At 45.4% G+C, this 27,898-nt stretch overlaps 1 protein-coding gene across 1 annotated transcript in view; it reads left to right on the top strand.

Annotated features, from left to right (window-relative positions):
* The first annotated feature begins 3,954 nt into the window (after positions 1-3,954).
* LOC146342066 (immunoglobulin superfamily member 1-like) overlaps positions 3,955-27,898 on the top strand; it is a 37,830-nt gene continuing 13,886 nt past the window's right edge. Inside the window, exons 1-7 of the mRNA XM_084805575.1 lie at positions 3,955-4,053; positions 4,537-4,572; positions 15,241-15,312; positions 19,565-19,833; positions 20,162-20,446; positions 24,710-25,000; positions 27,336-27,449. Of these exons, the coding sequence (XP_084661701.1) occupies positions 3,956-4,053; positions 4,537-4,572; positions 15,241-15,312; positions 19,565-19,833; positions 20,162-20,446; positions 24,710-25,000; positions 27,336-27,449 (1,165 nt within the window). The 5' untranslated portion in view covers position 3,955. The remainder of the gene's footprint in view (positions 4,054-4,536; positions 4,573-15,240; positions 15,313-19,564; positions 19,834-20,161; positions 20,447-24,709; positions 25,001-27,335; positions 27,450-27,898) is intronic.

Raw genomic sequence — 27,898 nt, 5'->3', positions numbered from 1 at the left:
GATGCTATCTAGCCATCTCATCCTCTGCCGTCCCCTTCTCCTTTGGCCTTCAGTCTTTCCCAGCATCAGGGTCTTTTCCAGAGAGTTTTCTCTTCGCATTAGGTGGCCAAAATATTGGAGCTTCAGCTTCAGTATCTGTCCTTCCAATGAGCACTCAGGGTTGATTTCCTTTAGGATTGACTGATTTGACCTCCTTGCAGTCCAGGGGACTCGTAAGAGTCTTCTCCAGCACCACAGTTCGAAAGCATCAATTCTTCGGCGCTCGGCCTTCCTTATCGTCCAGCTCTCACAGCCATACATTACTACTGGGAAAACCATAGCTTTGATTATATGGACCTTGGTCGGCAAGGTGATGTCTCTGCTGCTTACTATGCTGTCTGGGTTTGCCATAGCTTTCCTCCCAAGGAGCAAGCGTCTTTTAATTTCATGGCTACAGTCACCGTCTGTGGTGATCTTGGAGCCCAAGAAAGTAAAATCTGTCACTGCTTCCATTTCTTCCCCTTCTATATGCCAGGAAGTGATAGGTCCAGATGCCATGATCTTAGTTTTTGTAATGTTGAGTTTCAAACCAGCTTTTGCACTCTCCTCTTTCACCCTCAACAAGAGGCTCTTTAGATCCTCTTCGCTTTCTGCCATTAGGATGGTATCGTCTGCATATCGGAGGTTGTTGATAATTCTCCCAGCAATCTTAATTCTGACCTCTGATTCATCCAACCCGGCATTTCTCATGATGTACTCTGCATATAAGTGAAATAAGCAGGGTGACAAAATTGGTACTCCTTTCCCAATTTTGAACCACTCGCGGTTCTTACTGTTGCTTCTTGACCCTCGTACAGGTTTCTCAGGAGACAGGTAAGGTGGTCTGGTACTCCCATCACTTTAAGAATTTGCCACAGTTTGTTGTGATCCACACAATCAAAGGCTTTAGCGTAGTCAATGAAGCAGAAATAGACGTTTTTCTGGAATTCTCTTGCTTTCTCCATGATGCAGCGAACGTTGGCGATTTGATCTCTAGTTCCTCTGCCTCTTCGAAACCCAGCTTGTACTTCCGGTAGTTCTCGGTTCGCATACTGCTGAAGCCTAGCTTGTAGGATTTTGAGCATCACCTTGCTGGCATGTGAAATGAGCGCAATGGTGTGGTAGTTTGAACACTCTTTGGCGTTGCCTTTCTTTGGAATTGGAATGTAAACTGACCTTTTCCAGTCTTGCGGCCATTGCTGAGTGTTCCAAATTTGTTGGCATATTGAATGCAGCACTTTAACAGCATCATCTTTTAGGATTTTAAATAGCTCAGCTGGAATACTGTCATCTCCGCTAGCTTTGTTGTTACTAATGCTTCCTAAGGCCCACTTGACTTCACTCTCGAGGATGTCTGGCTCAAGTTCAGTGACCGCACTATCATGGCTATCGAGGACATTACTATCATAGCTATCAAGGACATTAAGATCTTTCCTGTATAGTTCTTCTGTGTATTCTTGCCACCTCTTCTTAATCTCATCTGCTTCTGTGAGGTCCCTGCCTTCTTTGTCCTTTATCATGCCCGTTTTTGCACAAAACGTTCCCTTGAGATCTCCAATTTTCTTGAAGAGATCTCTAGTCTTTCCCATTCTGTTGTTTTCCTCGATTTCCTTGCATTGTTCATTTAAGAAGGCCTTCTTGTCTCTCCTTGCTATTCTCTGGAACTCTGCATTCAGTTGGATAGATCTTCCCCTTTCTCCCTTGCTTTTTGCTTCCCTTCTTTCCTCCGCTACTTGTAAAGCCTCATCAGACAGCCACTTGGCTTTCTTGCATTTCTTTTTCTTTGGGATGGATTTCGTTGCTGCCTCCTGAACAATGTTACGGACCTCCGTCCATAGTTCCTCAGGCACTCTGTCTATCAGGTCTAATCCCTGAAATCTATTCCTCACCTCCACTGTATATTCATAAGGGATATGATTTAGGTCATATTAACGGTTTAGGTCTCCAACCGTTTCTCACAGGCAGGGCTCACCATTGGCATGGCGTATAGCACAGCTTCTTTCTTTTGTCCAAAGGGGTTTGGGTTTTGTTTTTGTTTTTGTTTTTTTGCATTGCCATTGCAAGTAGCAACAGCAACAACTGTGTTGGCAGCCCAGCTCCCAGTTTGCATCCTCCAGAATGCCCCATCATAGCATCATTCTGGGACATTGTGGGGATGAAAAGGAAGGCAGCCACTCCCCCCCACCCCCCGCAAACTGAAGAAAATTTGGAAAACTTTCTGTAAAGTGGCCTTTTATATCTGGGTTGGTGGTGGTAAGAAAAGTAAAATCTCAGAGCCTTTCTGAGAGATTTTGGCTCAGCTCTAGTTGTCCTTCTTCAGGGTTCGTTCAGCACCTTCTCCAGGGTCTTCCAAACATTACCTTTCTGAGGGGTGACTGTGGATACGTCTCATCTCTAACCAGACACTTACAATGCTGCCACTTCGCTGAAAGCCCTGTAGCGTGTGTGTGTGTGTGGGGGGGGCAATAGTGTGTCCAGATCTGGGGCAGAGGTGGAGCCCCTGCTGTGCCGAAATCTGTCCTCCAATTTCTGAAAAGTTTTCTTCCCCCATGAAAGAGGCCTCCATTTGTCTTCCTCATTCCCAGGGCATTTCATAGTTCATTTTGAATTACTTGTGGTGGTGTTTTTGAGCTTACGTAATCACTCTGAGGTGGTGGAGGGTGTCTTTTCTTTCTATGATATGCCTCTCCGTTGCTCTGCAGCCCCCCCCCCCCAGTCTTCCTGTGCTTCTTGATCTGAAACGGGGATGGCCGTAGTGAGGGAATCTGGCTCTCTTTGAGCTTGCTGGATGTCCCCAGAGCCCCCAGCTTAGCGTGCACTTGGCGCCGACCCGCAGGCTGTTTCCCGAATTCTGGGAACTTTTGCGGATTTCTACATCAGAAAACAAAGGTGGCTCCTGACAGACTTTGTAGAGAAGACAAAATAAAAACATTTTAGAAAGGAAGGAAGGAAGGAAGGAAGGAAGAATTAGGTGAGGCGGCCCCTCCTCTTGGCGCCACCCATCCTCTGGCCCACGCCCCCTTTGACTTTTTCCCTTCCACCTTGCGCCCTCGCCTCCCTCACCTGGGCCATGCCAGGCAGTGTCAGTGACCCCTTGTGCCACAGCCGTGGCCTGCCTGAGGAGAGTCCAGGGGGGCAACACAGTCTCTCTGCGTGGACACCCTGGGTGATGATGGAGAAAGAGGTGGCAGAGGCAGCAAGAACTAGTGCACTGAAGCCATGGCAGTGAAAGGGATTGCCTGGTGTGGCCGCTTCTCTTGCCTGACATGCCTCCAACATCTGCGGGAAAAGGTGGGAAGATTTGGTCTCTTTTGCTGTTCTTTTCCCCCTTAACTAGGCATTGACGTAAATTGCGGGTGCATTTGCCTATTTTGATCATGTTGTGGCCACAATTTGCTTTATTTTCACATATTTTGGCTGTAATATGTGCAAATTAAGCAAATTACGGTCACAATATGTCCAAAATAGACAAATTGTGCCTGCAATTTTCATAAATACCTAGTTAAGGGACCCCCCCCCCCAAACCTGGAAGTCTGAGAGCTGGCCTGACTCGATCGAGTCCAGCTAACTCATGGGCAGGCAAGTTGGAGGCTGGGAAGCCAAGGCAGCTACAGTCTACCAAAGAGATGATTGTACAATGAAAGACAGGACAATCGCAGATACTACTTGTCCACCTCATAAGTAAAGTAAGCACAAGTACCCCGACCCCACCTCATAGAAATGTCTCCGAAATGTTCTTCACCTTCCAATTTCCTTTTGAAAGCAATTTCTTTTCTATCAAATTCAAAGAGAACGGCCAAAGAGAATGTAGGCGAAATGTTTGGAACAGCACTAATTTGAACAAAGGAGATCTTTTCTGCAGATTGAGACCCTCTGGGGTGGCATATGATGCTCTTGTCAGTTTCCTGTAGATTCAGATGTTATCACAGGACACATCATGGTATACAGAGTTGAGGACAGCTATGTTGGAATCGGCTCTTACGGACTCCAATTTTGCTCTGTCATGATGCTCACACTCTACATCCATTTATTTTGGTGAGGATTGCAAAGGCCAGGCTCACAACCGGTAGTTAGCAAGAAGGGCATTTACCAGTACATGTCTGTATAAGAGACAGAGAGAGTGGGAGTTGGTGTTTAGTCGCTGAAATTAAAATCTCTCACTGGAAACTCACTGGAATTGAGGTTATCAACTTGCCTGGAAACCTCCAACTCTACATTATTCCAAGATGGATGGGGCTAGGAGTGTGATTTCTTAGTGGTGAGGAGAAGGGCACTCTGCACATGCTCAGAGACTCACTGTTTTTATTTCATGTGAATTGCTTGCTTGAGAGCTGAGAACCTAGGCAATGAAAGGGTGTTCCACAGCCCTGCCACAAGTTTAAGCCCTGTCCGTTTGTGTTTCGGGATGGCAGGGAGTGGGGAGTGAATGGAGAAGATCTTGCCAGATCTTGGGGTCTGGCAAGGATCTTGTTGTTGTGAGGCCTGTTTAGTAATGGCTCTTTCCTTTTTTTCTCCCAGCCTGATCCTTTCTTCAGGAGAAGACCCATTTAGAAGGTAAGAATATGTCCTGTCTGAGTGTGAAAGTAATGTTCTTGTAGTGCCATTTAAATACTGGTTACTGCTTTCTTAGTTGGTGCCACAGTGAGAGTTGCAGACTGACTGCTTTGCTATGTGGCCATTTTGTTGTTTGATCCATGAGAAGCTGCAGTTTCCCCCAAACACACTTTGTTACAATGCTAATGAGAGATCTGCTCATATAGCAAGAGAATCAGGCTACTGCTTTCACTGGGGTGTCAACTTGCTAAGTGCAGGGAATTTTTTTTAAAAAAATATTACTATTACAGTTGTATCTTGCCTTTTTTCCTCTTTCAAGGAACCCAAAGTGTGGTCCCCCTGCTCTCCATTTTATCCTCACAACAACCCTGGGAGGTAGGTGAGGCTGAGAGTGATTTGCCCGAAGTCACCCAGTGAGCTTCATGGCCAAGCGGGGACTAGAACCTAGATCTCCTGTGTCCCAGTTCAACACTCTAACTACTACAACACACTGGCTCTCACTGTGGCATTTTAGTTTTTGGCATTTTAGTTTTTGAGCTGGCTGTAATCTGCCTGGAGAACATTAGTTACTAGGCAGATTAGAAATGTCCCAGTCCAACATTTTAACCTCACCACTGCACTGGCTCTCAAATTCACATTTCATTATGTGAAAAAGGTCCTATAAATCAACCCGTAGAATGTCCAGAGTCTCTTTTTGCCTGTACCACCTATGGCTAAAGTATGCATGAGAATTTTGAGAAGTGAGACTATTTCAGGCCCCCAAATCTAGGCAGCCTAATTCTTTTGTAATTATTTGAATCATGTGATAGGCTGGGAAAGGATTAGGCACCCACCCACACGTACTAATTTTTGTTACATTCTTTGTGAGCAAAGGTGGGATCTAAATCCACTGAAGAAATGAAATAATTTCCCACTCCATCAGAATTGCTTCAAAAGAAGGAAAAGATAGTTGTGTTTTCTAAGATGCGTTTGCATGTAACATGTATTTGAACCCTCAAAGGTTAAACAAAAATCACAACAACTATACACTGTAAGATGCAGACGGCTGCTATCATATGCACACTTGCTCTTAATCTAAAAGCCACCCCCAACTCGCTTGCAAAAGCTGCTGTATCCTTCACTATCCATCTTTCCTTTTCTTATCCCTAACTGTGTTCTTTCTTTATGTAGTTTGGTGCTTACTTTTGTTTGTCAGTCAGTACTTATAAGTGGAATCGACCCCCGCCACGTCACCCTACCCCACCTGATTTATTTATCCTTACTGGCCGCTGGGGTCAAAGCAAAAGTGAGGACCACCAGCCACTGCCATCTTCATTTCCTGTGAATGAAGGAAGGGTTGTGTGCGTCTAGGTCTGAATGGATGGGGGAGGGGTGCCTGTGTGTGACAAAGTTGGGGGGCAGGGAAAAGATCTAGGGGTGATCCAGGGAGAGATTCAGGATTTTGGAGGGATCCTGAATGAGTATGAATTCATGTGCTTGCAGGGAGAATAAGATGGGTGTGTGCGTGTGTGTGTGCGCACGCATGCATCCATGCATGATGGGTACACAGTGTGTGTGTGTATGTGGCAGAAAGAGAGAGGGAGTATATTGGTGGTGATGGCAAGGGGGGAAAGATTTTTCTCTCTGTAAAACAGGTTTCTATTGGGGCAGAAAAAGATGGGTTCAAAGGAGTTGTTTTGTGTGGTTCAGACTTCAGCTTTGCCTTTACCTCAGTCTTTTCTTGTCCTTTGTGAAGAGCTATGCTCCCCATGGCAGCCATTTTGTGTCGGTGCCCAGGACAATTTCTTAAATTCCAAAATGTGTCCACAGGCCCCAAAACACTGGAGAGCCCTGCTCTAATCAATTTAGGGCTCATTTCCAGGAGCAATTTGGGGGTGTCTTCTTTCCTGTTGTGGGGTGCATATCATGCAGAAAGGGAAATGGTTGCAGGGAGAGCATTCCCCCCCCCTTTTTACACTATCATCTTCTGTTCACAGAATCTTGAAAAAGATGAGATATCCTACTCTGACTGAAACTTCTCTCTAATTGGGGCGGTGCATGGCACTGAAAAGTGAAACCCCAAACAATCCTAAAATGAGTTCTTTTATCTCCTACTTTGGGGGCATAGAAAACATTCCTTGAAAAAAAAATACTGCCCCCACTTCGCTTCTTCAGCCAGTGTGAAGCTCCAGGGATGCAGTGCTTGCCCAGGTTTGGCGCTTTTTGGAAGGAGGTCACAACAGGAAGCTTATTTGCATTTATTTACAAATACCCACATGGAACCTAGGTCCAGGCACAAGCTAAATACTCCCACAGACATCCAAAGTCCACTGCTCCGACATCAGATCTCGAGGGAGACAGCCAACACCCTAAGAGGGTTATCATGCCCAAGCTTAGCTCTGTTTCTTTCTCAGTCTCTGTCAGCCTGTTGCTGTTTCTACACACGGACGCCTTGCCCCCCTCTCCTTGGCTAGGGAGGTGGGAATTGAGATGAGTCATCTCTTCTGATCATCACCTGGGGCTAGGGATGTCAGAGAATTTCTCCACGAATCTCCGGGAGGCCGAATGCCAACGCATTCGGCCCCCCGAAATTGGTGGAGAAACGGTCCGCCGCCCCCCGCCCCCCCCCCCGGGATGGGACTTACCTTGTGCGAATGTCCCTGGCGGCGGCGGCTCCCGGCGGCTCCCGGCGGTGGTTCGGCAGCGGTTCGGCAGTGGCGGCGGCGGCCGGTCTTCTGACCGGCTGCCGCTGCTGCCATTTCCAAGTAAAAAACAACAACCAAACAACAAACATGATAGGCTATGTAAAGATTTACGTAGCCTATCACGGCTAGATTTTCAAAAAAACACCGTGATAGGCTACGTAAATGTTTACGTAGCCTATCACGGCTGACTTTGGAAAAAAAAAAAAAAGCGCGTATGCAAATGGCGGCGCCCATAGGCGCCGCCATTTGCGTTCCTTATTTTGGCACGGGTAGTCTACGTAAATATTTACGTAGAATACGGCGAAAATAAGGGCAACGCTATTTGCGTTGCCCTTATTTTCGCCGTAGTCTATGTAAATATTTACGTAGACTACCCATGCCAAAATAAGGAACGCAAATGGCGGCGCCCATGGGCGCCGCCATTTGCGTACGCGCTTTTTTTTTTCAAAGTCAGCCGTGATAGGCTACATAAACATTTACGTAGCCTATCACGGCTGACTGCAGGCCAGGGACGCAAACGGCGGCGGCTACGGCCGCCGCCATTTGCGTCCCGGCAGGAGAAGAACTTTCGCGGCTGGAGAGGTGGGGCGCTCCCCCCCGGCCAGAATTTTGGTGGGGAGGGATGGGGCGCCTCCCCCCCAGCCAGAATTTCGGCGGGGAGGGACAGGGCGCCTCCCCCCCGCCCAGAATTTTGGGGGGAGGGATGGAGCACCTCCCCCCCACCGCGAAGCAAGCTTTGGGATCAGGTAAGTGACTTTCGTCCATCCCTACCTGGGGCCGATCTATATTGAGCCCGCCATCGCAATGAATTCGGTGTGCTGTCGGGCTAAACAGTCTCGCATTAAAAACTGATTATCCACACTCACCCATTTTCCCCGTTGTGGTGCTTCATCGAATGAGCAAGCTCGGTTCACACTCAAGCGCTGTGCTGTTTTCGTGCTCTTAAAGATAGAGGCTCTCACTGGAGGATCAGAAGCACTTCCTGTTTCTGCTGATTCCACGCCCACCACGCTCACAGCTCTCGACGGCCCCATGTCGACTTCCGGCTACTGATCGCATAGCTTCCTCAGCACTCAATGTTTCCTCAGCAACAAGCAAAGGGCTGGATGTGCACGTGCTTGTGTGATCTCGGAAGCTAAGCAGGGTTGGCCCTGGTCAGTAGTTGGATGGGCGACCGCCTGGGAATCAGGCTTCCTGCACTGAGCAGGGGGTTGTTCTATCCCTTCAAATGAGACTAAGTTTTACCCCCTTCTGTCTCCCACTTCGGCTGTTTTTTTTAAATTAAGGCGTTATCTTCGAAGAATCCTGGCTTGGCCACAATTTTTTTTTTTCTAATTCAGGCATGATCTTCAGGCATGATTTGAAGCATCAAATCTTCAAATTTTCAAATCTTTGAAGATCATGCCTGAATTAGAAAAAAAAAAAAAATCATGGAGAAGCCAGTCAAATCTTCAAATTTTCAAATCTTCAAATTTTTGAATCTTCAAGATCATGGCTGAATTAGAAAAAAAAAAAAATCGCAGAGAAGCCATGATTCTTCAAAGATAAGGCCTTAATTTATAGCTGCCATTTATGGCTGCATTTAGGTTAATCTACCAGCTTTATGGCTGCAAACGGCATCCACTACGCCATTTGCATCCCTGGTTTTTGATGCGATAGGCTACGCAAATATTTGCATAGCTTGTTGCGTGAACAGGGACGCAAATTGTTTTGTTCAGTCGTTAAGTCGTGTCCAACTCTTCGTGACCCCATGGACCATAGCACGCCAGGCCTTCCTGTCCTCCGCTCTCTCCTGGAGGGTGCTCAAGTTCATATTCATTGCATTGGTGATGCTATCTAGACATCTCATCCTCTGCCATCCCCTTCTCCTTTTGCCTTCAATCTTTCCCAGCATCAGGGTCTTTTCCAGGGAGTTTTCTCTTCGCATTAGGTGGCCAAAATATTGGAGCTTCAGCTTCAGTATCTGTCCTTCCAATGAGCACTCAGGGTTGATTTCCTTTAGGATGGACTGATTTGACCTCCTTGCAGTCCAGGCGACTCATAAGAGTCTTCTCCAGCACCACAGTTCGAAAGCATCAATTCTTCAGCACTCAGCCTTCCTTTATAGTCCAGCTGTCACAGCCATACATTACTACTGGGAAAACCATAGCTTTGATTAGACGAACTTTTGTCGGCAACGTGATGTCTCTGCTTCTTACTATGCTGTCTAGGTTTGCCATAGCTTTCCTCCCAAGGAGCAAGCGTCTTTTAATTTCATGGCTACAGTCACCGTCTGCGGTGATCTTGGAGCCCAAGAAAATAAAGTCTGTCACTGCTTCCATTTCTCCCCCTTCTATATGCCAGGAAGTGATGGGGCCAGATGCCGTGATCTTAGTTTTTTTAATGTTGAGTTTCAAACCAGCTTTTGCACTCTCCTCTTTCACCCTCAACAAGAGGCTCTTTAGATCCTCTTCACTTTCTGCCATTAGGGTGGTATTGTCTGCGTATCTGAGGTTGTTGATAATTCTCCCGGCAATCTTAATTCCGACCTGTGATTCATCCAACCCGGCGTTTCTTATGATGTACTCTGCATATAAGTAAAATAAGCAGGGCGACAATATACAGCCTTGTCGTACTCCTTTCCCAATTTTGAACCAACCGATTGTTCCATGTCCGGTTCTTATTGTTGCTTCTTGACCCTCGTACAGGTTTCTCAGGAGACAGGTAAGGTGGTCTGGTACTCCCATCTCTTTAAGAATTTGCCACAGTTTGTTGTGATTCACACAATCAAAGGCTTTAGCGTAGTCAATGAAGCAGAAATAGAAGTTTTTCTGGAATTCTCTTGCTTTCTCCAAGATCCAGTGAATGTTGGTGATTTGATCTCTAGTTCCTCTGCCTAGAGATCAAAACCCAGCTTGTACTTCCGGTAGTTCTCGGTTCACATACTGCTGAAGCCTAGCTTGTAGGATTTTGAGCATCACCTTGCTGGCATGTGAAATGAGCGCAGTTGTACAGTAGTTTGAACACTCTTTGGCATTGCCCTTCTTTGGGATTGAAATGTAAACTGACCTTTTCCAGTCTTGTGGCCACTGTTGGGTGTTCCAAATGTGTTGGCATATTGAGTGCAGCACTTTAACAGCATCATCTTTTAGTATTTTAAATAGCTCAGCTGGAATACTGTCATCTCCGCTGGCCTTGTTATTAGTAATGCTTGCTAAGGCCCACTTCACTTCACTCTCTAGGATGTCCGGCTCAAGTTCAGTGACCGCACTATCATGGCTATCAGGGACATTAAGATCTTTCCTGTATAGTTCTTCTGTGTATTCTTTCCACCTCTTCTTAATCTCATCTGCTTCTGTTAGGTCCCTGCCTTTTTTGTCCTTTATCATGCGCGTCTTTGCACAAAACGTTCCCTTGATATCTCCAATTTGCTTGAAGAGATCTCTAGTCTTTCCCATTCTGTTGTTTTCCTCGATTTCTTTGCATTGTTCATTTAAGAAGTCTTTCTTGTCTCTCCTTGTTATTCTCTGGAACTCTGCATTCAGTTGGGTATATCTTTCCCTTTCTCCCTTGCTTTTCGCTTCCTTTCTTTCCTCAGCTATTTGCAAAGCCTCATCAGACAGCCACTTGGCTTTCTTGCATTTCTTTTTCTTTGGGATGGATTGAGTTGTTGCCTCCTGAGTCCTGAACAATGTTACGGACCTCCGTCCATAGTTCCTCAGGCACTCTGTCTATCAGGTCTAATCCCTGAAATCTATTCCTCACCTCCACTGTATATTCATCAGGGATATGATTTAGGTCATACCTGAATGGTTTAGTGGTTTTCCCTAAGTTCTTCAATTTCAGCCGAAATTTTGCAACAAGAAGCTCATGATCTGAGCCACAGTCAGCTCCAGGTCTTGTTTTTACTGACTGTATAGAGCTTCTCCATCTTTGGCTGCAAAGTACATAATCAATCTGATTTCGATATTGACCATCTGGTGATGTCCATGTGTAGAGTCGCCTCTTGTGCTGTTGGAAAAGCGTGTTTGCTATGATCAGCGTGTTCTCTTAGCAAAACTCTATTAGCCTTTGTCCTGCTTCGTTTTGTACACCAAGGCCATGCTTGCCTGTTATCCCGGTGATTTCTTGACTTCCTACTTTAGCATTCCAATCCCCTATGATGAAAAGGACATCTTTTTTTTGGTGTTAGTTCTAGAAGGTGTTGTAGGTCTTCATAGAACCGATCAACCTCATCTTCTTCAACCTCAGTAGTTGGGGCATAGACTTGAATTACTGTGATGTTGAATGGTTTGCCTTGGATTCGTACTGAGATCATTCTATCGTTTTTGAGATTGTACCCCAGTACTGCTTTTCCCACCCTTTTGTTGACTATGAGTGCTACTCCGTTTCTTCTAAGGGGTTCTTGCCCACAGTAGTAGATATAATGGTCACCTGACTTAAATTCGCCCATGCTTGTCCATTTGAGTTCGCTGATTCCCAAGATGTCGATGTTCAATCTTGCCATCTCATGTTTGACCACCTCTAGCTTACCTTGATTCATTGATCTTACATTCCAGGTTCCTAAACAATATTGTTCTTTACATCATCGAATTTTCTTTTCACCACCAGACACATCCACAGCTGAGTGTCCTTTCGGCTCTGGCCCAGCTACTTCACTCTTTCTGGCACTACTTGGAAATACCCTCTGCTCTTCCCCAGTAGTATATTGGATACCTTCTGACCTGAGGGGCTCATCTTCCGGCATCATATCTTTTAGCCTTGTGAGACGTTCCATGGGGTTTTCTTGGCAAGAATACTGGAGTGGGTTGCCATTTCCTTCTCCAGTGGACCACATTTTTTGTCAGAACTCTCTGCCATGACTTGTCCGTCTTGGGTGGCCCTGCACTGCATAGCTTATGGCTTCACTGAGCTACACAAGCCCCTTCGCCACAAGAAGGCAGTGATTGCGTAGTGGAAATCCCTGTTCACGCGATAAGCTATGCAAATATTTGTGTAGCCTATCACATCAAAAAACAGGGACACAAATGGCGTAGTGGACGCCATTTGTGGCTGTAAAGCTGGTAGATTAACCTAAATGCAGGTGTAAATGGCTGCGTTTAGGCTAATTTACCAGCTTTATGGCCACAAATGGCACCCACTATGCCATTTGTGTCCGGAGACTGACTTACAGCGTTATGGCATGGCAATGGCTGCCGGCCATTTCGACATTCGTCAGGGATGTGGAGCTGGCGGCCGGCTCCGCAAGATTGAGGCAGAGCGGAGCCAGCCTGGATGGATTCCAGGGGGGAGGAATGGATCGCCTCCCCCCTGCGCCCCCCCCCCGAATGGAAGGTGGGTCTTTTGTAAATCCCTAAGAAGGAGGCACCTATCTTCTTCTCTCCCCCCGCACCTGCTGGAGGCCAGGGCGAGAGGCTGGGGGCTGTCTGTGCCTAGGCCCCTTTCCCCCGTGCTGGCCTTTGGTGGCTGGTGCGCAGAAGAGGGGCGACGGCAGCACCCCAGCTCTCTTGCTCTGGCCTGGGCGAGAGGCTGGAGGCTGGCTGCACCGAGGCCCCTTTCCCCCACACCAGCCTTTGGCAGCTGGCATGCGGAAGAGGGGCAGCTTGTCAAGCTCCCCAATCCTGGACAGAGATGGGCTTGTCCATCCCTACTGACTGTTCTGCTGCTAAGGCAAATGCCACAGCAGGAAAGCAGCTGGTGCAGCTCTTCAGAGAGCCTGGCAGGCCCAAAGACCTCACTCTGAGGGGATTGCAGTGGCACAGGCAGTCTCCAGGGCCACCTCACCCACAATGCCTCCTTGTTTTTAAAAAGTAACCCGAAATGAACAGAGATGCTCATTTCTGGAATGAGGCAGGACAGTGGAGCTCGCAGAAGGGATCTTTGACTGGTCTGGGACCAGTTTACTTGAAGGGCCGCCTGCACTTTTATTTTTTTTATTTGTTTAAAACATCTGTATCCCGCCCTACATCATTAAGATGTCAGGGCGGTGTACAAATAAAATCAATTTAAACAGTATAGAAAAATAAATCATTTAAACAGCTAAAAGCATATTAAACCATTAAACAAGCTAATACCAATTTAAAGAATCTAAAACAATAAAACAGTGTGCAACTTCAGGGAATTCAATTAACCCTCAAAGGCTTTGGTGAAAAGGCATGTTTTAACTTGGTGCCAAAATGAAACCAATGTGCCAATCGGGCCTCCAACGGGAGGGCATTCCACAACTGGGGCGCCACAGCAGAGAAAGCTTTCTCCCATGTCCCACCATAGTGTATTTCTTGCACTGGTGGGACATGGGCGTGGGTGGGTGGGCTCTAACAGATCTCAGTCCTCAGGCAGGCATTTATAGGGAGAGGCACTCCCTCAAATATCGAGGTCCCAAGCCACTTAGGGCTTTAAATATAATCACCAGCACCTTGAACTCCAACCAGAAGCATATTGGCAGCCAATGAAATTCCTTTAAAACTGGTATTGTATGATCTTTACAGGATGTTCTGGTCAATGGTCTGGCTGCTGCATTTTGCACTAGCTGCAACTTGCAAGTTGTCTTTAAGGACAGCCCCACATAAAGTGAATTGCAGTAGTCTAATTGGGACGTTACCAGCGCATGTACTACTGTGGCTAGGTTATCCCTGTCCAGGAAAGGCCGTAGCTGGCAGATCAGCCGGGCGACGGAGTCCACCTGGGGCTCCAGTGACAGGGATGGATCTAGGATTACTCCCAAGCAATGCACCAGCATCTTCAGGGGGAGTGGAACCCCATCCAGGGCAGGTCACTTACCCAGTTCCCAGACTCAGGAACCACCAATCCACAGAGCTTCCGTCTTGTCAGGATTTAGCTTCCATTTATTGGCCCTCATCTAGCCCATTACAGCCTCCAGACTGGTTCAGCACCTTCAGCGCCCCAGCTAACTCTGACGACAAGGAGAAGTACAGCTGAGCATCATCAGCGTACTGGTGACACCCCACCCCCAAACTCCTAATGACCTCACCCAACACCTTCATATAGATGTTGAACAGCATGGGGGATAGAATAGAACCCTGTGGCACCCCTCAGCGTAATAGCCATGAGGTAGAACAGGAATCCCCCAACACCTCTCTCTGGAATTAGCCCTGCAGGTAGGAGCGGAACCACTGTAACACAACGCCCCCAGCTCCTACCTTGCAGAGCCGATCCAGTAAGATACCAGGATCAATGATGTCAAAAGCTGCAGAGAGATCCAGGAGGATCAACAGGGTAGCACTCCCCCTGTCTTTCACCTGGAGTAGGTTGTCAGTCAGAGCTTCTACGGACGTTTCATTGTTGTACCATGCCCGGAAACCAGACTGAAATGAAATGAAACCAGACTTTTATGAACCTGGCTGCAGCCTAAAATTGGCTGCAGAAGCCCTGCTTGCAGGTCCATCACTAAGGTCAATTCAATTGGTGGGAACAAGGAACAGGACCTTTTCAGTGATGGCCCAAGCTTTGTTGAACTTCCTCCCATGGAATGTGCCTTCAGCTCCCTCTTTAGCTGCTTTTAAACAGGTCTTAAAGACCTTTGTATTCCAGTCTGTTTTTAATTACTGGAGCTGGTGTGGAGTTTAAAACTGTTACTACTCTGTCTGGTTTGGGGTGATTATATTGTTGGTGTCTTTAAGTTTAATGTATTTCATATGCATTTTATTAAATTGTTTTAATGATGAATGTTCGTCCTATTGTATTAAAATGTATTTATACAAAATTGTTTATATCATAAGCCACGTTGTGGAGGGCATTTGCCTGGAAAAGCAGAATTTAAATACTTAATAAATAATGGTGGACTTTATTTGAATGAACAGGTGAATTTTCAAATGTTTACAAACTCAGGACAAAAGACCACTTTGTGTTTGTGTGTGCATGAAATAAGACCTGAGTTAGAAAGAGCATGGTCTTCGCTGCTATCTTTTCTTTGGGGCTGGATATTCTACTGCTCAATGAGACCTATGCTAAAATTCTATATTTCTCCATTGTTTTTCATGGGCAGGATTAACTTCATCAGGGAAGACCAAAATAATGGATCCATAACAAGCCAGAAAGTCCCTATTTCAGTCTCCAGGTGTGTCACTCTATTCCTTTTTAAATCTCTATGGCCATTTGGCCAGCACTACTTCCCTAAATATCAATCATAGATGTGACTTTGCTTGTGGGCTAAAAACTATGGCTGAGCAAAATGGCCTCTCAAAATTTTCCACACTCTTTGTGGATTGCAAAATGGGGTGGTGGGGGAGAGGATTTTTGCCAAGTAATTTGAGGCAAGGCCAGCTTTTTGGGCGGGGGCGGGGGCAGGGGAATGAGCTTATGAGAAATTTCAGCTCAGTTAATATTGCATGAAACTATATTGTTAGTTCTACCTGTGGATGAAATGAAGCAGTTGGCTGAGAGAAGGAAATGGAGGAGTAGGAGCAAAGCCGTGGCTCGCTTCAACAATAGTAAAATAATATGAAACCATATTGAAACTGGATCCTCAGTTGCACACATAATTCTCCGCACTATTCATGAAAGCAAATCTGGGGAGGCCATTTTGCAGAGTATTCTGTGGGGGAAGACTGAAAAACTCCCGCAGTTCAGGAGGCGCTCAAAAAAATAACATTTTCAAAAATGTATCAGAAAATTCTTGTCTGACAAGTTTTAACCTAGCCCTATGAAGAACAAGAACAGGTGGGAATGGGCACATTTCTCGCAAAACAAGTGGGCAGAATTGCTTATGAACATTTTGCCTGGTATCTCTGTTTCTACAAGGGCTAGAGAGAGACCTCCTTCTTCTGGGAATCCAGGTGTAATGGAGCAATATGGCAACCAAGTGTTGCAGCTTGACTGCTCAATAATAGTATATCGCTCCTTTCTAAGACCAACTGGGGAGGAATGGAGTTCGGGGCAGCGGGTGTGTGTGGAGGGATGCAAATCAAAGGCAGTTGATTTCAAAACTGACTAGATAAGCTACAGTCAGGGATGTATGTATAAAATCTGTCCTGTTTGTGTTTTGTGGATTGTCAGGCGCCTGTTGTTCCGTCATCTGCCTATTGGCAGAATCGGATTTTTTTTTGTTTCCGAATTTGCAAATTCCCCCAAAATGCACATTTTCGCACTTTAGCCTATGATGGAAATGTGCATTTTTGGCCGAATTTTTTTTATTTTGTGTATTTTTCTACAATGAAATTTGCACAAAATTGGGAAAGTAAGAAAAACAGTCCACAAATCTGCGGAATCTACCTGAAAAGCTGGTCCACTGTGGAATCTGCAGTTTGGATTCATGAAAATACCAACTTTGGTTCCATTGCAGATTTCTCCAGCACCCTTAGCTACAGTACACCCAGGAAAATACGGGGGGATTGGGCTACAGAAGATAGACTAAGCCATTTGTGTTTGTAGGAGTGACTAGTTGTGGCTCGGTCATGGTAGGGCATCTTTTCTAGGGATGGATGAATCTACCAATTTGGGTTTCACTCAGTTTTCATTTTTCCAGTTTTTAGATCATTTCCTCTTTCCGCATCAAGTTGCATTTTTAAAAAATCCATATAAAAATTCATACCCAGTTCCAGGCACATTTCTCCTAGTATACACATTTTTGTAAGCAATTTTCCCGAATATAATCATGTTTTGCAAGCGAAATTCCTGAATATAATGCATTTATGTGCATTGGTTTCAGTAGTATATACATTTTTGTGTGCACTTTCCTATAATATATACAGTTCTGTACACTTTTTTTGATTAGAGATGTGCAGTGCAAAATTGTGAGAAGTGTGAATATCAACGTATAGCCGGGTTTGGAGTCACGTTTTCGTTCAGGACATGCAAATTAGGTAATTAAAATGCAAAGCAAACAATTTGCTCCCTCGTGCCTAGTTTGTTTTTGTTTTTTTCCAGCTGAGCATGTGATTTGGCAGTTAGGAATGCTCAGTCTGTAATTAAGAGCTGAGTGATACTTTATGCTATTCACAGGGCAAGTGTGAAGTGTTGCGAGGCATCTCCAATCTTCCCTACCTGTAGGAACAGCCTCAGCATTCTAAAACAAGCAGTCCTGAGTTCCTGGTCATGCCAGAGGTGTAACATATACAGCTTGGCTCTTAATTAATTAGGAGCTTTACTACATGAGGGGCCGCGGTGGCTTAGTGGTTAAGACGCTGAATTGCAGACCGGAAGGTCAGCAGGATAGCAGTTCAAGACCTGAGTGCCGCGTGACAGAGTGAGCTCCCGTCTTCAGTCCCAGCTCCTGCCAACCTAGCAGTTCGAAAACAAGAAATTGCAAGTAGATGAATAGGTGCCGCTTCGGCGGGAAAGGTAACAGCGTTCCGTGCACCTCGCTGTTCAGTCATGCCGGCCACATGACCACGGAAGCGTCTTTGGACAGCTCTGGCTCTTTGGCTTAGAAATGGAGATGAGCACCACACCCTAGAGTTGGACATGACTGGTGAGGGACACCTTTACCTTTTTTTTTTCTACATGAAGCTTTTACCCAGCACCTTTACTGAGGCTTCTGCTTCTGGATTCTTTGTGGGATAAAAATCGGTTACTTTACATGTGTTTTTTTCAAGAAGGATTTCTTTCTCTGCCTTTCTATATGTTCTATTACACAAACACTAGGTGGCACTGTGCTATAGCAGAATTGCCCAATTACATGAGGGTTAATGATGTCAGAGGAATCCATAGGGGGCTGAAGTTTGCCGAGCTTTATTCAGCTTGGCCCTCCCAGACTTCAGCTCACTTTCCTGCAAGCTGGCCTGACTTGATCTGCATAGAGTCGGGGCAGCTCGCAGTTTTCCATTTTTTAAAACTTTATTTTTGTAAAGCAATTTGTGCAAATTACAGCTGCAATTGCACAAATTACACACATTTTGGCTGTAATTTGTGCAAATTACAGTTGCAATTGCACAAATTTTGGTGGTAATTTGCACAAATTATGACTGCAATGTGTGTAATTTCTGCAAATTTGCACAAGTTGCTTTTTACAAAAAACACACATACCAACCCCTGAAAAAGTTCTTGGATTTCGGGAACAAATGCAAGCAGAGTTGGGATGCCATGGGAATCAGTTGGGCCCCAAAAGAGCTGGATTTCCCGGCTACAGTCATCCCTAGTAAGGGTCTTATAATGGCACTGAGAAAAAAATACTAGATTTTCCCTGCTATGGGAAAAAAAAAACTTGCAATAATGGTTGCAAAGCACAAGAGATGCCCTGGAGAATGACCACATCATGTAAAGGACCCTCAAATTACCATGAGTGAGGAAGCACAAGTGCACAATAAAAGCCTTGTGTAGAGAGGCTCTAGGGGACAACCATAATGGACTAAAAGTATATGACACAGCTGAAGCTAAAGTTAAGCAGACCTGGCCATACAAGGTGCTTGGAGAGAGCTTGACTGAAACACAGCTTACACAAACATCAGAAAAGTGGCAAATAGTTCCTGGACTGTTCCACTACACATTGCAGATGGGAAATTGATTGGATGAATCCTCCTGCATTAAGAACCAAAACCCTGTGTTTTGGTTCCATTTCTGTCAGTGCTCACCACCTGAATTTGCTATTTGAGGAGATGATTATGATGATTAGAGACGTGCAAATGGCCTCTTGAAATTCTCTGCCCTCTTTGTGGGCAGAGAAATTACAGGGACCATTTTGCCACATTTCTTCAGGCAGAGGAGACATTCTCCAGCAGTTTCTCAGGAGTGGAGCTCACTGTCAGCAGTGACAGCAGCAGAGCTTCTTTCTCTTTTCCTCGAGTTGTTTTTTCTGGTGTATGTGCTGCCAATGCAAGTGACAGCAGCAGCAACTGTGTTGGCAGCCAGGGTGCCATGTTGCATTGCTCTGGACCTGACATCATTCTGGCACATCGTGTGTATATGTATTGATGTGTGGCTGTGACAGCTGCCACAAATAATGGTCGATAATATTTGGAGAAAATTCTGCAAGAAATTTGGAGAAAAGAAAAATCTTGGAAATTTTGGCTCAGTTCTGATGAGGATGGTGTGGGAGAGTGCCTGGGAACCACATGTAAACTGACTCAAGTTCCTTAAATGAACAGCTGGTGCATGTGTAGGAAATGAATAAATGGAAACAGAAGATTTTTTTTCCTATATGGAAGGCGGGGGGAAGAGAGAGAGAGAGAGAGAGAGAGAGAGAGAGAGAAATGTAGACATTCTGAAAAACAATTTGGACATCCATACTGTTAAATCGTTCCCATTCTTCTTTCAGGGAAGAATTCTCTTGGCTTCTTGGGCTGAAAAATACTGCTGGAGATGGGATATCTCTTGCAGTGTCTCTCCCCACTTTTCCAATGCAGGATTTTGTTCTTCTTTCCTTGTTAATCTAGCAAGCCACTCACAGGTTCCTTCAGCGAACCATATTCCCCATTGATAGTATCACTCGGAGAAAATGCCACCATCTCCTGCAAAAGAAATTTAAAGACAAAGATTGTTTTGATAAAAGATGAAAGGACCATACACTATTTCATGGAAGACTACAAAAGGAGGGCTGGCTTTCCCATAACTAATGTGAGCAGAAAGGATGGAGGGCGTTATTTATGTTGCTCGAATCTGATGGTCTTCACATGCTTTCAATCTATGGACCTTCTGGTTACAGGTAAGAGACTCAACTGAACATTTTGCTCAGCATCTCAGACGACCATCCAACTCTGAGCACACAAAAATGGAAGAAGGGAGAGTTTTGTAAAAGTGCATCTTTTATGAAAGAGTTACTGGAAGGAAAGTGAGAGGTAAAAAGTAGAAAGGAATGCTTTCTGGAGAGAAACAGTATATACATGTCTGCTGGCAACAACAGTTGAGTTTGTGCTTCATTTCTGAAGAGAGAGAGATGCTGGGATTTTATTTTGTGTGGAAGATATACATCATCACATAACCAGCAACTGTGTGGATCTTCACTATATCTTTTTGTTGTTGTTGTTGCACAGATCCCAGCTTACCCAGACCTGTCATCTCCCTGAATCCAACTGAGAAGGTCACAATTGGACAAGAATTCACCATCTATTGTGAAGCCCAAGGAAAAGTCTCTAAGTTTTATTTCTTGTTGGATGGAGACCAGATGAATCAACCAATGTCATCATACAGTAACATGGCTATGCTCACCATCAGCAAAGCAAGCAGGGACAATGGGGGGACATACAGCTGCAGTTACATCTTATTGGACCATTTTATCATGTCAAAGCCCAGTGATCCTGTGGAGTTTCTGATAACAGGTACAGGGGCTGACAATCCCTCCCTATGTTGGGTTTTAGTTGAATTTTCGCTCCAGGCCCTTCTTGCTTTTAGTAGAAAATCACTAGGAAGCTCTTCGGACAGGGCAACTGTAGGGAGAGACCAATGGGAGGTATCTTCTGGACGAACCAGTTCCTGCATCAGTGAAAATAATTCAGACTTAGTCATACTTAGAGTCCCATTGAAATCCATGAGACTTAAGTTACTCATGACTTGATTTCAATGGGTCTACTCTAAGTATGACTAAGTCTGGATCCAAGCCACAGGACCTCAGCCTGTAATTTTTGTGAGGGGGTTTGTTTGTAGGTGGGAGAAGTCTGCTGAGCTTCAGCAGAATTAGGCACGCTCCTGAGAGTAGTGGAGTTTTAGGGCAGAAGTACACTAGGAAAACAGAAGAGGAATGGCTTTCCAACAAGGTTGCACGTGGGAGGCCAGAAGGCCTCTTTTGTCCTGGACAGTCTATTATTTTCTCTCTCTAGGTTCCAAATTTGTCCTCTGAAGTTCTGGGATTCCAGAGGGATGCTGCATGTGAGGGCAGCTTTGGGGGTTCTTTTTTCCTCTCCTCTAGATGTCTCTATCCCTATGGATTTAGATTAGGTTGGAGTGGAGGAACACACTGTTTTCTGGGGTTGTCTCCCTATATCTTTTTCTCTCTTTACCAAACTACAAATCCCAGCATGCATTGAGGGGTGGGGGAAGGTGTGCACAGGCCTTCCGGCAACTTCCAGTTGATCATTAAGGAAAGAAAGAGAAAACTCATGGAGGAAGCAGCATGGTTGCTCACTTGAAGTGGTGGCAACCCACTCCACCTTACAGCATCTGTCTCACCTGGGGCTCATTCAGGCAGTGAAGCCCTGAGCCAGCAGCAAGGAAGGTGGGAGGGAGGGAATTTTGTGTATTTGTGTGTGTTTCTGGTGGGAAAGGATATCATAGGCTTGAGGGCTATGTGCTACCTCCAGTACTAGAGGCAGTATGCCTATGTACACCAGTTGCTGGGGAACACGGGTGGGAAGGCGCTGTTGCACTCATGTCCTGCTTGTGGGTTCCCGGTTGATAACTGGTTGGCCACTGCGTGAACAGAATGCTGGACTAGATGGACCCTTGCTGTGATCCAGCAGGGCTTTTCTTATGTTCGTGTGTGTGTGTGTGTAGACAATGGATCAATGATGTGTGTGAGGGAGAAGAAGAATGTAAGGGAGGAAGAATGAAAGCAAAGAGTGATGTAGAGTTGGGGGGAAGGGAGTATGCATAAATCCATAGGATACACCACAGCTTAGGGGAAAGATTTATGTCTTCCTGCTTCTGTTCTTTTGGTTACATATTGTCAAAAAATGCATCTCTCTCTCTCTCTCTCTCTCTCACACACACACACACACACACGAGGAAAAAAAAGGACACTGGTTTGCATAATTTTTGAATATTGGTTTGAATACTACTTCCTGTACCATATACACACACATGCAAATATATAAATAATTAGTATAATTTAAATTGTTCCTGTGTGCCTGCTCCATCTGCTGCTTAGATGCTAACTGCTGATAGGATACTTGGAGGCCCCTCCTCCCCCATCTTATAGTTCTTTATCTTTAAACAGGGATTGAACTGGACAGCGCTTCAAATAAAGGACACCTTCAAATAGAGGACTGTCCCTATGTAAACTAGGACCCATAGCCATGCTACTTCTGAATGTGGTACCCAGTGCAGAAATCAACATCCTGATGATCCCAGCATCCAGTCATTCATTCGTTATTTAAAAATTAAATTAAATTAACAACAGAAACAAACAATTCAAAATAATGTGATTTTATCTGAATTTATTCCATAGAGAAAGACAGCAAGTCTGTAGTAGTGCTTATGTCTGTAAGGTCACACTCCTATGTATGTTTAGACAGAAAACGTCCTACAGCTCCCAGCATTCCCAAGCCAGGCATTAACTGTTTGTTGCTGTTGTTAAGTCTATATTTTATTTTTATTTTTAAATCATGAATGAATGATTGGATGCTGGGAGTTGTAGGTCTTTTTTCTGTATAAACATACATCCAGATGCACAAACGCACATTTGCACGGCTTTTCTTATTTCACACAATTCGTTCTGGCTTTGCTACTTATGAGAAGAAGCAGTGTGCTTTACATGCCACTAAAGCATTATCCTGTCAAGCATTTCAAGTCCTTCTCAGCTTCCCCTTTGGGCATTTGAAATTTCAGCAATCATTGCTCACACACTTCCAGTCATGTCTCCTCCACCATAACTGCCCCCCCACACACACACATGCAAAATGAACCCTGAGCTCTTCAGCAAGCAGAACTATGACCTCAATACTACTTCCTGTACCTTGGCAATATGACAGTTTACACAAAGTCCTGTCCTCCAGTATCAAGGGCAAGACAAACAGGTTTTTATATTTAAAAAAATGCATAGGATCAGAGTCCACCATTTAACACCTCAAATGAGCATCTGAAGCCCACTGCCATTTCCTGGCTCACTTTTTCCAGTCAGTCCCTTCATCTGGTGTACAACAAGGGAAATAGTAGATAGGATCAAATTGCAGCAGATGACTGTACCAATAATAACAATAACAATAATTCGTTTCTATACTGCCCAATAGCCAAAGGTCTCTGGGCGGTTTGCAAAAAGTGCAAACCACAAATACAAGGTAATAAAACGTAATATAAAATCTTAACATTATTATAATTATTTCAATTGTCTTAAAGCAGTGACAAACCATTTTTATTGTAAGATGGAGGGGGACCTCCTTGTCAGCATTAGTATGTCACCCCCCTCAAAAAGTATTTGAATTTGGCAAGACTCCAAAGTTTATAACCATCTGTTGTCTCACCCCCAGAAAAAGCCTGGACATTACTAATATGACTGCATTTCCTTTCCACAGCATGAGGTAAAAAAGATGGAGAAAGATGTAGACAGATCTTCTGGCAGGAATCCTCTGCTATCTTAAAATCGAGGGCCCTTGTGGAATGGCTGATGTTAGGAAAGATACACCTTATAAAAAATGAAATACTATATGCCCACCTTGCCTGGACCAGAAACAGGATGTATCTTGATACCCATTATTGAGGATGTGAAGTTAGCTACCTAGAAGCCCAAACTGCAGGCTTTGAGATATTGTAGGCTAGACACCCACAACCTGGTGCCTATCAGTTGTTTTGGACTACAACTTCCAGCATGCCTGTCCATTGGCCATGATGGCATGAGCTGATGGAAGTTGAAATCCAAAACATTTGGAGGGCACCAGGTTGGGAAGTTGCTATAGGCATTGAGAGAGAGAGAGAGAGAGGGAATGAGATCTAATCTTGTCCTTCTTCTGTGGTGCTATATGTTTCCCACACCCCTCCCCTATACTTCACCTACTGGCAGAGACTCATTGTTCAGGGCTTATGTAAGATTTCTGTCAACATGCTCGTTTTTGTTGTGTGCCCCTCCTCAAACTAGCACAAGTTTAAAAGTAGTAACTGTCCAGGTTCCATTTACTATCGGGACCCCTGAGCAACCCCTTAAGGATCTCTTGTCTCCTTAAGAGTCCCACCTTCCTTCTTCTAAACTTCTCCTTCCCAGTAACATGGACTTTAGGCTGTAGACATGGGGTGACAGTGTTCATAGAATCATAGAATAGTAGGGTGGGAAAGGGCCTATCGAGCCCAACCCCCTGCTCAATGCAGGAATCTAAGCCAAAGCATCCCTGACAGATGGCTGTCTAGCTTCATCTCGAATGAAGCTAGGCTCTGGCTGACTCTCTGCCTCTCCCTGGCTCTGGCTGCATCCTGGTCTTTTCTGACCTGTACTAGCTCTCTCCCTCTCTTTATTTACCCTTCTCCCTCAAAAATGAAAGTGCTGCTTCAAACTGAAGAAATGACACTTAACTGGAGAAATGAAACTACCCGTCTCAGGGCTACCTCCTCCCAACAGAAAACTCCAGGCCTCTATAAGCTTGACTGTTTTTCCCTTTGCCTCTGTAGGCCTCAAACCTTCACAGGAACACTCCATGATATAACCACACTGAATCCTAGGGAGGTTCCAGCACAGGTCAAACGCACATTTAAAAGGGTCTATCACTTGGTGATGTGAAGGAAGGAGGACCTAGTGCAGCCAAAGTCAATCTTTGTTTTTGAGAGAGAATTTGTGGCTTTATGGTAAAGGGGGAAGCAAAGATAATGCCCTGACCCTGTGGAGAACAGGGCTCAGTCATGTGGGGGTGGGCATCTCACTTCCCATGTCCTTCTGTTCACAGATCCCAGCTTACCTAGACCTGCCATCTCCAGCAAGCCAGGCGAGTTGGTTGCCCTTGGGGAGCTAGTCAGGATTCGGTGTAAAGTGAATTATGGACCCTTCATGTTCTATCTGAATAAAGCTGGAAGCCCAACAAAAAGATGGCTCATGAAGTCTGATGGAAACGTGGGTCAATATTACATCCGGGACTTCCGCTTGGACGATGAAGGGAAATATAGCTGCAGTTGTGCAATTCCAGGCAGCCATTTTGTGGTCTCCGAACATAGCGAGTCGTTGGAGGTCTTTCTGTCAGGTGCAGTATCTGGCTTAGTGTTTTCTAATTCTCCAATCCCACTTGGTTTTCACTGTTTGTGCTTTTGTTTGCTTGTTTTGATTTAAGTTATTTAAATGCCATTCTTCAAGATTGAGCTTCCCAGAGTGGTTTACACATATTAAAAATCACATCCAACAACAACACGATTACAATAAAAGCAACAGTAACATAGCAGGGTGTAATAAAACCAGATTAGGGAATCTGAAGCATAATTACTTTTTACCAGGTGCAGTCCCTGCAAATACCTTACACACCTTAAACTGGAGCACAGAATAGGCATGGCTGATCTCAGGGCTGGCCCTGCCATGAAGCAGAACGGTAGGCGTCTGCCTCAGGCAACAGATGCTAGGAGGCAGGAGATGGCAGCAAGGTGCTGTAGGACAAAGCTATGTCCTCTCTGTGGCTTATTGCCACCACTAAGCTAGCCTGCTGCCCTCAGGTGTGGCAGAGGATGCTGTCCCACCACCAGCGTTGAGGGAAGATTCAACTGTAAGTCCAGTTGGCTTTTGTACATGGAATGGGAGGAGGCACCATTTTGTCCTTCACCTCAGGCAGTGAAATGCCTTGGGTGGGTCCTAGTTGTTCCATTTTTTTTTTCAGTTGGATGATCAGGCTGGCAAACTAGTTGCCTGATCAGATTTAGGGAGCAGGGTGTATCCAGTCTAAGATCCTTGCTGTGCAAGCAGTTGGTCCCATGAGCACAACAGAACCAGCACGGCAGCCCTGTTGGATGATGCCTTATATTTTTATCACCAACATTTGCAAAAGTGGGGGTGGTGGTAGGTGCCATCTAAGGAGAAGCCTTCCCCTTTCACCCCCATACACAGTGGGGAAGACTTCTTCTAAGGCGGTTCTTGCTGTATTATACACATGCCACACATTGTGCAAAAGCAAAGAGAACGTGCGTCTCTTTCCTCCACCCCCCCATGTTCTCGTTTTATACAAAATCAAATTTATGCAGATTGAATCAAATAATCAATTGATTTAAAACTCATAATCCATCCATTAAGTTTTCTTTACTCTGGTGACAGCCCTCTAAGTAATGTTAGACACAGACTTGCCCAACAGAACCCTGGGAGAGGGAAGATGGTGCCACTGCCTTCACACATGCCCTCAGTTAGTACTGAGTACTAACTCTCAACAGTGATAAGCGCAGGCCGGGGTGCCTGGCTGGGTACTTCCACTCTTTCACTTTCTGGAATAAGGTGGTAGATGTGGTAGCCCTGGGGTCCCCAACCACCCTCCAGGCTCCCCTGCCTCTCCTGGTTGTTTTTTTTAACAGTTATTTTTAATTTTAAAATATTTTAATTGGGGGTATCACCTGTCTGACTTCTGTGAAATGGCTTTTTTGTTGTGCTTTGTGGGGACAAATACATGATTTGGCAATTGGGAACAGACTCCACTTCTGGCACAGTTTCTTGGTCAAGTTACTTTTAGGGATGGACAAATGCACCTCTGTCTGCTCCCTTCAGGCAGTCGAAGAGCCGTCCTTGCAGCCTGCCCACATGAGCTACGTGGCGGGAGCTGCCAGGTGGCTCGGCGATTGGCCGAAAAATGCTGCGGGGCCATCCGTCCTCTTACCGAGCCACAATTGTGCACAGAAATCACAGCTCAGTTTAGTTGCATGTATTTAAAGCTGAGTTTATGGCTGCCTTAAAGGAGCAATGACTCAAGATTACAGCGTAAAGTGCCCCTACGCTATAATCTTGAGTCATTACCCTTTAAGGCAGCCATAGACTCAACTTTAAATATGCGGAAGTAACTGAGCTGCGATTGCGCACACAGTTGCAGCTGGATAAGGGGATGGACGCCACTGCAGCACTTCCCGCCAGTTGAGCGGGAAGTCACCGCCTGCAGCCTGGAGAGTGGGGTCCCGGAGGCCGGACAGGGGGTATCTGTCAGACTCCACCCCCTCAGACTCCCGTGCCATCCCTAGTTACTTGTCTCTGAATCGCATCAGTTTGTTTCCTGTGAAATAGGTGTTAAAGCAGAAAACTGGGTTCAAGAGAATGGTTTTGTACCTGTGAGCTCAGACCTGCTCTCTGCCTTATACTTAGATGCTGGGGAAAGTTACTTTTCTTTTAGTCTCATCACTTTGCCTTCTGGGAAATGGGTGCTTTGTGATTGGCTGTGCCCATCATGGTAGCCATTTGATGAATGGGGAAGCCCCTTCCATGGTAGTCATTTTGTGACAGCACCCACAACACCCTCTCAAAATTCTAAATATGCCCACAGGCCCCCCAAAGTTGGGGACCCCTGTGGGAGATTCTGAAGGAGCTACCTTCTCCTCTGACAGCTTGTTCACCTTTTGTAGATGATGCTCAAAATGGACACCATGTTGCCAGTGCTACAGGCATAGGAGTATCTGTAGCTCTACTCTTCCTCTTTCTGTCACTTGCCATGCTTTGGTACAAAAGAAGAAGAGACGGTATGTATGACTTCCTGGTGAGAAGGAGGTTCCAAAGGCTCTTGGCCAGTAATTTGATGGGAGACCAGGGCAGTCAAACTTCTCATGGTCTTTTGTCTCCCAGAATCTAATGGCCAAACAAGATATAACAGGGGTGAATATATGCTTCCCCCTCCAGTGGATAAACATTTTAGAAATGTGGGCCTTTAGAAATTGGCCCCCACAGATTGAAAACCTCCTAGCCATTATAAACTGATCCCAAACCATCTCTGAATTTCAGCTCAGCTTGTAATGTCTTGGTGCCAGATCTCTCATTGGCCTCTTTTCTTCCTTCCTTGCCCCATTCTGACACTCTCCCAAACTTGTTGCAGGTTGTACAGAGTAAGCAGTGGACACTGAGGGGGTGACTGCAAGCCAAGGGTTGTTTCTAAGCTGTTTTTCACCCTCAGCAGTGAGGAGTTCTTGGCCTC

Source organism: Heloderma suspectum, chromosome 6 (assembly GCF_057233095.1).
Source record: "Heloderma suspectum isolate Gila_16-S chromosome 6, 16-S_ref, whole genome shotgun sequence".
Taxonomy (NCBI): domain Eukaryota; kingdom Metazoa; phylum Chordata; class Lepidosauria; order Squamata; family Helodermatidae; genus Heloderma; species Heloderma suspectum.
The sequence above is the reverse complement of the archived record's forward strand: the minus strand, read 5'-3'. Positions and strand labels throughout refer to the sequence as shown.